Source organism: Xiphophorus maculatus, chromosome 5 (genome assembly GCF_002775205.1).
Source record: "Xiphophorus maculatus strain JP 163 A chromosome 5, X_maculatus-5.0-male, whole genome shotgun sequence".
Taxonomy (NCBI): domain Eukaryota; kingdom Metazoa; phylum Chordata; class Actinopteri; order Cyprinodontiformes; family Poeciliidae; genus Xiphophorus; species Xiphophorus maculatus.
In genome coordinates this window covers 32,588,039-32,598,205 of record NC_036447.1, presented here as the reverse complement: position 1 = coordinate 32,598,205, position 10,167 = coordinate 32,588,039, and the positions used below count along the sequence as shown (strand labels likewise).

Below are 10,167 nucleotides of genomic sequence, written 5' to 3'. Positions count from 1 at the left end.
CATCAAGAAGATGCGTTTCCTGAAGAAATACAATTTTAGAGTCCATTTCTTTCAATCTATTCATGACTTGCTTTACTTTTTGGAGGCGTTGAAGACCCCTGCAGTTCCATGAAATAAAATTAAATTTTACTATTTGAGGCATAAAGTAACAAAAGTAGCGGGTTGCTTAACCTTATATAAATGTGAGACACAACAAAACCGGATGTCAGAACACACATCCAACACACAAAACAAAAACAGAACCCTTCTACCATTTTCCTTCCCCAAACTGGGAGAGTCCCACCCCTATCTATTAGACTCCCCTTATGGCCAGGAACCAATCCACAACCAGTGAGGATCAGCAAAACCACTCTTGGCCTATTCTGCAGGAAGTATCCCCGTTGCTGCTAAATAACATTTTTACCTCTGCCCACTGAAATTTAAAAACCTTTTAAAGGACCATTTTACATTTAAATGCTTACTGTTACAAAATTAGGAATGCGGATATGTAACAAACTTAGGAACATAAACGCACTGAAATGCAAAGAGAAATATGTATACTGTATGGATACGCGCGAACTGTAAGATGTCATATAATGAATTTCAGTTATTTGCGTACTTTACTTTACATACCGTCGTTCTTTACTTAGTGCTCTGTGTGTCCTGAGCTCTCTTGAATTTTCTTGAGAAACTCACTTGCTTCCCCAGGTGTTTTGAATGCCAGCGTTTTGTTTTCATAAGTCACTAGAAGCATTGCAGGGTGAGTTACTCCATTACGAATGCCCAATTTACGCAGCTCCTCCCGGATCGGATCGACCTTTTTTCTCAGCTGGTGAAGCCCGGTGGCCAGATCGGGGTAGAAGCGGACCCGTTGTTCCTTGTAGAAGACGTCCTTTTTTCCCCGTGCAGCTCGAATGACGGCTTGCCTTTCTCGGTAGTTGAGGAACTTCATTATCAGGGCTCTCGGTCGGGCAGCGCCGTCTGCTCTCGGGCCTAATCTGTGAGCTCTTTCCAAGCTCACCGAGGGTTGCTGCTCCTCAATCCCCAACGCCCCCGGTATCCACTTCTCCAAAAAAGCACATAAATCTGAACCTTCGGCACCTTCTGGCAAATTCACGAGCCTTAAGTTATTCAAGCGAGACCTTGTTTCCAAGTCCATGAGTTTGTCCTCCATCGATTTATTTTTAGCCTGCAAGGTGCTCACGTTAGCTTGTAGCTTAGCCACTTCGTCTTCCGCGGTGGAAATCCGGTCCTCTACTTGCGACATACGTTCATTGTAATCTTTCATTTCTTGTTTTACATCTTGTAGTGTCACCATCACTCCATCAAGTTTCGCGGAAAACTCGCTTCTTAATGACTCCAATGCCGCTAGGATTTGATCTGACTTACTACTTTCAGACTCGCTTGTCCCTTCTTGCGCAGCCATGTCTTTGTTAGCTTTGCCAGCTTCTCCACGGAGGTTGTGGTCGAACAGCTTCGTTTGCTTGGATGCTTCGCTTTTCCCTTTGTGTTGTTTAGTCGAGCTAGGCATTATACATCAGTTTGTCCTTTCTTTTTGCATAAATCTTTTGTGAACAGCGGTTATTTTCCCCTTATTAAAGCAACAAGCAGCAGGGCGAAGTTCGGTACGTCTTCTCACGTGGCTGCCATAACCGGAAGTCCACCAACTTTTAATTTTTAATAAATTCTGAGATAATAGTATTTAAAAATTGTTGTAGATTCTCACCAGAAACTGATATATTTATATCATCAGCAAATAAAATAAATCTATGAATTGATGATGCCTTACGTATGTCATTACTGTATAAAAGGAATAATTTGGGAGCCAAATTCTATTCTATTCTATTCTCAGGGAATTCACTGTCCATCAAGAACACAAGGGAAGAAAATGAAGACCTCTCCAATGTCCTGTAGAAATCTGAACTCAGGCTAATCTCTAATGTTGTAGTGGAGTTTTTGGGTGATTTCCCATTAGCATTTCACAGCTTCATTTGGTTTGGTCCACCCTTACACTGTACTCCACAAGAGGATGTCCACTATGAGCTGCCAATGAGGCAATAAGTTATTGAACATGATGCTCGAGGTTGGTATTGTAGTAATTTAAAAGTTTTCAAATCACATTTTTATTTGAAAATGTTTTTGGTTCCTTTTCTCACTTTGATTTGCTAAATAGTTTGCTTCCTTTCCAACAAGGAAACAAAATTGTTGGAAAGTTTGTTTCCAACTGTGAGCAAACCAGTTGACCTGAGAAAGACCTTCATATTTTTGAAGACCAGAGTTTGGATGAGCTTGTATCACCCTCAAACATAGATTCACACTCTGGTACAAAGTGGACTGAGCAGATCTGTAGTAAAGAAATTATTTTGTTCATATTTTCTTTAATATATTCACAACAGAATCTAGCAGAGGGCATTGCAAAACATAATTCAGGAAAAACTCAGTTGGTCAGGCGGCTTTTTTGGTCCTAGCATCACACACTTGGAATACATTACCATTAGAATTAAGAAATATCACATTATCCAATAGTTTTGGAAAATCTTTTAAACAATGTCTTTTATACAATCAAAACTACATTCATGTTTTAAATTAATATCTCTGAATTAACAAATGTTTTTGAAGGGGATTTTTCTGCCATAATCCAAGAGCACACATGTTCAGTCTGAAAGCAGAACTTCAATGTCTGTCTTCTCAAAACTTGTAATGCTTGTACTCAAAACTTCTCCTCACGCTTAGACTTGGTCTCTGCTCGGACTCTGCTCGCTTACAAAACATGAAACTGCCTTTTGGCACAGTCGCCTGGCAACCTCTCAGCCAATACTGGGTGTGTTTATTTCCTTTTAGCAGGTGTGCCTGTGTGGCTATTATCGATTGTATCAACCTGCATCATCCACTGGATGTAGGGAGAAAGAAAGATGTCAGCTTTCTGCTCTGTAGTACACTAAACATCATCATCATAAACCTCCCCAAAGGAGCCCAATTAAAAAAAAATCTGAACTATACTTTTGATAATAACAAAAACAAAATTAAAATAAGTGACAAAAGATAATATTTCGTACAATCTGAGGTATTACAATTATGTTAAAACTGCTTCTGCTTCTTTTCTCATTTGAGCCTTTTAACAACTTCAAACATTTATAGAAAACATCAAAAATACACTTACTGTTCACCTATTAGTCTATGCATTTCAACTATAAATAATCTAGGAATGCTTATGAAAAATACCTTAAAATGTTTAACACACCAACCTGTATCAGCTGTTTGAGATGTATGGCAAGCATTCCAGTCATTGCTTTCACATGCTTATCTATGCAGTCATGAGGAAGTTGGGGCCTAAATGCAAGCATTCATTTAGGTGTGATATTTCTTTCCTGCTGTGATGAATCTTAAATGTGACTTTTCCTTCTTGCCAAAGATAAGCTACCTTTATTTTGAGTTAAAAGCTCAGAAAAAGTGCAGTGTATGCAGCATGTTTTTGGAACAGTCATATGACAAATTAATTTGCAAAATTTGCACCATATTTAACGAGACCCTGAGCAGATGGAGAAAACCAGAAGCTTCATGGATCCAGACAGCATGTCATCTTTCATAAACGTACAGTTTCTCGCCACATTGTGGACAGGAGTGATGTGCATCTTGCAGTCCTCTCATGCACAGTGGAATCAGACAGAAACCACAGAATAACCTGAAACACAGAACAGTTAGATCCACTTGCTGAGCTTCAACACTGTAATTCTTCTGTGTGTACATGCATGCGTGTGTGTGTTTTGCTCCCACCCCATTAATGCCATAATGACACATGAGCACACAGCAGTCCTCCCAGCGACATACGTAACGTTACTGGTGACAAGCTCGAGGCAGTGAGGACAGCGAACAAATCCAGGAGAGTCTCTCAGACTGTTCAGTATGATGGGAACTGGCTGCGGCTGGGACACAACCACTACTGTCGGAGCTCTGCTGCCTCTGGAGGCTCGTTCACCAACTGCCAAGAAGAAAAGAAACATGGAGCCAAATATGTACAAGAAATTAGTAGCCAATAGTAAATAGAGTTTAAAAAAATAACTCAGTACTTTGTATAAGTGGGTGGACTGTGACTCTGGAGTTTTCAGATGATGTAGCCACAGCAGTTTGCCCAGAGGGTGGAGTCAAGACAGGAAAAGCACTTGGGTAAACTGTAAAAAAAAACCAGAATCATCACAAGTTGCAACTGGTTTTCAGTGATATGCAGTCAGGGGAGGCAGGAGAGGCAGAGCCTCACCTGTCATCATAGAAAAATAATATATAATGATCATTTATATAGCTATTTTCACCCTTTGCTTTGTACTATAAAGTACCTATTTTTCATTAGTTTAACCAAAAATACAAAGATTTTTTCTTCAAAATCGCTGAATTTTAACATTTTCCCATTCAAATGCTAGGTGAGGCAGCAGCGAGCTGAGTCTCACCTGGGATTGCGTAACCTCTCACTAACTGCACTGGCTGCCATTCTATGAGAGCATGTTCCTCCTGTCTGTATGTCGCCAATAAAATGGTTAAAAAACATTTAATGTATGAACTGATTTTCCATAATTTAGCTTATGTATATAATGTACAGTCAATGTACAGCTGTTGAGTTCCTGGGACACTAAGTGTCTTCTCAAGGGGCAGTCCCCTACCTGCAAAGGTTGAAGCAGTTTCCGCTTTTCCATGCCCTCCCTCAGTGAAGTCCCTGCAGGAGTTTTTAGGGATGGTAAACTTTTATAACCATTTCATCCCACGGGCAGCTCACCTCATGCACCCCTTGTATGAAGCACTTAGACGCAAAAAAGGGGACCAGCAGATAGAGTGGACTCCCGAAAGGATGCAGGCATTTGATGATGCCAAAAAGGCCTTGGCTAATGCTGCGCTTTTGGCCCATCCATCTCCAATGGCTCCGGTGGCTCTAACAACTGATGCCTCTGATTATGCAGTTGGGGCAATTTGTGAGCAATGGGTAGATGGTGCCTGGCAACCCCTCGCTTTTTTAGCAGGAAACTCCGGGATGCCGAGAAAAAATATAGCACCTTTAGTAGGGAACTGCTTGTCCTTTTTCTGGCAACACGTCACTTCTGCTTCATGTTGCAGAGCAGGGACTTTACTGCTTTTGCTGACCACAAGCCTCTCACTTTTGCTATGGCAAAAGCTTCTGAAACGGCATTTGTCTGCCATTTCAGAGTTCACCACTGACATTCAGCATGTTGCTGGCAAGAATAATCTGGTGGCTGACTGTTGCTTCTGTGCATTTAGGTGTGGACTACCTCGCCATGGCCACAGACCAACTGACCGACCAGGATATTCTGGCCTTTAAAACGACTGAATCCAGTTTGCATTTAGAGGAGGTCTCCTTTCATGAGTGTGGGGCAACCTGTCTTTGCGATGTCTCGACTGGCAAACCTCAACCTTTGGTCCCTATTAGTTGGTGTCGGCAGGTTTTTGATGCAGTTCATTCCCTTTCACACCCGGGCGTTAAAGCTTCTGTTAAACTGGTAGGGGCAAAGTTTGTGTGGCCGGGACTCTGTAAAGAAGTACGGACATGGGCGGCTTCCTGTTTGGCTTGCCAGCGTGCCAAGATGCAACAGCACACTAAGGCTCCACTGGAGCACTTTCCTGTTCCGCAACAGATGTTTGAACATGTGCATGTGGACTTAGTGGGGCTGCTTCCATCTTCCAGAGGTTTTACCTATCTCCTGACGACGGTGGACAGAGCTACTTGGTGGCCGGAGGCAGTTCCACTGTCATCAACCACTTCGATTGATGTGGCTCGGGAATTTATGGATGATTATTTTATTTTTAATCTTTTTTATGTTGTTCTGTCTGTTTTTGTTTATTAAGGACCATATATGTGTCTGAATAGAAAGATTTGATTGATTGATTGATTGATTGATTACTGAGCAGATAAAAAAATGTACAAGAAATTTATTTCACAATATATACTTACAAAGAAAAGGTTTCATTTGCTGTTTTTAGCCCTTGCTGTAAAAGGTTTGGCCAAAACTGCTTTTTTAAATCACATGAAGAAGAAAAGTGTTAAAGGAGGAAGGCTCGTTTAATTGGTGAATCTCTGATAATGTCATCTATAAAAATAGAAAGTTTCTCTAAGATCACTGAGAAAAGCTGAGGCATAACGGGGAGTTAGACGTCTTACCGGCCTCTCCATACGTTGGAGGAGGTGTAGATGGGGACTGGGTGGAGGTATAGGCTGGAGGAGAGGAGTGGTTATGTTGTCCTGCAGACTGAATGGAGCAATGGCTGTTGGCTTCCTCATATGAAGGTGGTTCCATCAGCAAATTATCCAGTTAACCAGGTCGCTGCTGAGACAGAGGGTAAAGGAAACAAAACAATGTAAAACATCCTGTCATTATTTTTCTGGTATGTTTTAACATCATTTCCATTCAGTGGTTGTTAGTTTGTCAGAAAGCTGTCACTGCTGCATGGCGCCAACATATCCTGCAGGGATCTGTTGTAAATAAAACATTGGGGTTCTGCTGTCTAAAGCTGTAAGTTTTGGGATCCTCTGAAGAATTACACAATTTATATATATATATATATATATATATATATATATATATATATATATATATATATATATATATATATATACAGTACAGACCAAAAGTTTGGACACACCTTTTAATTCAATGAGTTTCCTTTATTTTCATGACTATTGACATTGTAGATTCACACTGAAGGCATCAAAACTATGAATAACACATGTGGAAATATGCACTAAACAAAAAAGTGTAAAACAACTGAAAATAGCCCTTATATTCTAGTTTCTTCAAAGTAGCAACTTTTTGCTGTGATTACTGCTTTGCACACACTCTGCATTTTCTTGATGAGCTTCAAGAGGTCGTCACCTGAAATGGTTTTCACTTCATAGGTCAACCTGCCCTGTCAGGTTAATAAGTGGGATTTCTTGCCTTATAAATAGTCATGAAAATAAAGACAACCCATTGAATTAGACAGGTGTGTCCAAACATTTGGTCTGTACTGTATATATATACTGTATATATATAAAAAGTCCTCAGTATAACTATTAAACATAGCTCGGAGTCCTAGTGTTGTTTTTCTTCAATTTGATTTCACCAAACATTTAAATGAACGATCACTGTCATTCGGGATTTTTCATCACAATCAGGATTATTTCTGGCCATGTTTCTTCTTTGACAATGATGGATCAATGTTTCCAGTTTTTAATAATGCGTTGAACAATTCTTAATCCAAATTTAGTAGTTTCTGCTATCTCCTTAAATATTTCCCCTGCTTGATGCATGCCAATGATTTGACCCTTCTCAAACAGATTGACATCTTTTCCATGACCACAGGCTGTGTCTTTTGATATGGTTGTTTAAGAAATTAGAAAAAACTCATTGCACCATCTGGGGTTAAATAACTTGTTGCCAGCTGAAACATAATCGCCCTGCAGTATATCGCCCAATAGGAGACTCGTACCTATTTGCTTAGTTAATTCCATCTTTTTTCAATGTGGATATATATATATATATATATATATATATAGCATTGTGTTGTTCTCTGTGTTGTTCTATGCCAGTTTTGCCCAAAGTGGGTCCTGGAGGGCCAGCATCCTTCATGTTCTAGTTCTCTCCCTGGTAGTAGTAACAACCTCCTTAACATGTCAATGTTCTTCTTAGTCCTTCTAATGAGCCATCATTTGATCCAGGTGCGGTAAACTAGAGAGAGAACTAAAACATGCAGGATGCCGGTGTTCACCTGTTCTCCAGGAGCGACTTTGGGCACCATTGTTCTATACACTATATGCTTCCTAGTTGATGGTTCATGAGATGTCCCTCTGAATTATTTCAGAAAACTGGTTGGACATTTTTTATTGAAAGCATCACACATTTACCTTTTTGAAGAAACTCAGGATTCACCTAGGAGCAATGCATGTTATAATTTATACATTGCAATTATGTTTAAATATTGAAGCGAGTGGGACAATAAAACAGGAAGAAATGAGGCATGACTAAAGACAATTACACAAAACACATAAATCCCATCTCATGTTATATGATATGTTCTTCTCTAACTGTGAAAAACAATGTTCTATGGGCACCACAATGTTTTATCCAAAACTTATTGATCAAGGCCAATCAGGTGGGGGAGCAGAGTGAGGAATAGATAAAAGCAGACATTGGGCTCCATCCTTTGCTTCATGAGGTGTGCTAAGGTGACCTGACTAGAGCCCTGCGCTGGATGGCTCCAAAATCAGTTTGTGTTATACACTGCATCATTGTCTTTTTATATGTAATATGACCAAGCACATAATGTTGACACCAGAAAAAGGACGTTAATGAACTGTTTGGGTATTTACGGTTGAAACGTAAAGCCTCTGCTGAATGTAGAGCTGTGATTGAGATGTGGCAGGAGCTCCTCCCCCACGCTGCTGAACAATGAGAGGGTGTGTGTGTTTTAACGCTGAGATTAGCTCTCAGCCTGCCTAACAGGAACCCAACAGACTTAAACGGACACAAACACAAGAGCACTGACTTTAGTTTCACACTTCAAAATTCAGCTTGTCTGCAAGTACAATTACGATGTTCAAAACAAAATCACCTAAAAATAAATTTTTTTAACTTTTTGTGGTTACTTCATAGCAGAAGTAATTTGAAAATGTTGATAGTTTATTCAAATTCAACTGATTTGGAGATGGTTTCTGTTTAACAGTTGCACTTTTTATTAAATGAATGTTTATTATTTAGCCGTCCATGAGATTCAAGTAACCAAAAATTATGCAGATGTTCTTCTGAACCAGCAGAATCAGCCTTTAGACATACCTGTTGAATGTAGTCAAGTCACTCCGGTTCACATGGGATTTCATTCTTTTGTAAACAAGACACATCCAAGCCTGTCCATTGATTCGATCCTGACTGGCCCCTTCACATTCATCACAAGCACTAGGTTCAAACACAACACACCTGCAGGGTTGTGATCCAGACTTCAAACAGGAGGAAAGAGGATTTATAGGAGTAGTGGCCTTACCTCAGACAAAGGAGTGACTGGTCACCTGGCCGGTAGAAGGAAATACATTTCATGCTGATAAGAGTCGTGACATTAGAGCCTGTTTAAACCTGTTTCCCCTCAGGAATTAGAAACATTTCACTTACATGTTGAAACCAGCCTTCCTGGTTTCCTCCTGGGCGGAGACAACATGCTCACCTGTAGGCCTCACCCACTCACTCTATATATAGAGGCACATAGGCAAATATAGGCAGGAAAATACAGCAGATGTGTGTTTGTTCATAAAACTGTTCTTTGTGTGTTGGGAAAGAATTTGTTAGTGATTGACACTGACCTTTGTTTAAGATCATTCTTTCATCAAATTCCACAAATATAGTTCATCGTTTTCATCTTACAGATATGTCGTATTTCAGCCTCTTCGAAGTATTTAGAATTTAGAACTACTATCCACTTTAAGAATTGTTGGTTGAACATAACAAATGTGTTTGGATTTTAATTTAAAACTTCCAATTTAACATTTTCTTCACCTAAATCCTGCAAAATTTGTAAAATTGTTGGTACTGTTATGTTATTTCTTTGTTGTGTTTTGGATCTTTCTTTTGGGGGGTTTTCATGGAACAGAAGCTATTAGATAAAGAAAAGCAATTAGTTTGCCCTTATTGTGCAAAGTTTCAGCTGTCAGGCATGCTGAGAGAACTCAAAGAATGCTGAAATCTTGTAAAATAAATTGCAGAGTTGTCCCTCATGGATGTGTCACTGAACACAAAGATGAATCATCATTCAGCTGATCACATTCTGATTCTGAGCTGTAATCCGAAAACTTGGCCTTCATCTTGTTGTCGCTGAAAGGACATTTTCCTCCTGTCACCCTGTGTTTACATATTTGTTTATATATTTTTCAAAATCTCAACCAAAGAAAGGGGGAGGGGTGTCACTCTACCAACTTTGCATTCATTGAAACAATCTTTTTTTTTTGTCCATTCGTCATTGCAGAATGGCTTCAGCTCAGTCACATTAGATTGGCAGTGTCTGAGAACATCAACTCTAAAATCTTACCAGGGCTTTAATTAAATTTAAGCCTGGACTTTAAACAGACCATCCTCATATGAAAATGTTTTCATTTAACAGTTCCATTGCAGCCCTGATTGTATGCTTTGAAACTTCTGTTCTGTCTCAAGATTTTTCCAGCTACCA

At 39.7% G+C, this 10,167-nt stretch overlaps 1 protein-coding gene across 2 annotated transcripts; it reads right to left on the bottom strand.

The window, feature by feature from the left end:
- Positions 1-2,340: 2,340 nt before the first annotated feature.
- On the bottom strand, positions 2,341-10,123 carry LOC111608639 (lipopolysaccharide-induced tumor necrosis factor-alpha factor homolog). Of its 2 annotated transcripts, none has more exons than XM_023334012.1 (6): positions 8,995-10,123; positions 8,790-8,909; positions 6,140-6,305; positions 4,047-4,148; positions 3,754-3,958; positions 2,341-3,661 (listed from the first exon to the last, which is right to left on the bottom strand). In XM_023334012.1, the coding sequence occupies exons 3-6, from the start codon at positions 6,273-6,275 to the stop codon at positions 3,556-3,558; spliced, it is 549 nt and encodes a 182-aa protein (XP_023189780.1). In that variant the 5' UTR covers positions 6,276-6,305; positions 8,790-8,909; positions 8,995-10,123; the 3' UTR covers positions 2,341-3,555. The 2 variants fall into 2 exon arrangements, with proteins under 2 accessions (XP_023189780.1, XP_023189781.1); XM_023334013.1 differs by having other exon boundaries at positions 6,140-6,302.
- Between the last annotated feature and the right edge of the window lie 44 nt (positions 10,124-10,167).

Coding starts and splice junctions, on each gene's coding strand:
- LOC111608639 (XM_023334012.1), bottom strand. CDS start 6,275: ATGGAACCACCTTCATATGAGGAAGCCAACAGCCATTGCTCCATTCAG. Junction 3,959..4,046: donor AGTCCACCCACTTATACAAA/GTACTGAGTTAT, acceptor TCTTCTTGGCAG/TTGGTGAACGAGCCTCCAGA. Junction 3,662..3,753: donor GTCATTATGGCATTAATGGG/GTGGGAGCAAAA, acceptor TCTGTGTTTCAG/GTTATTCTGTGGTTTCTGTC.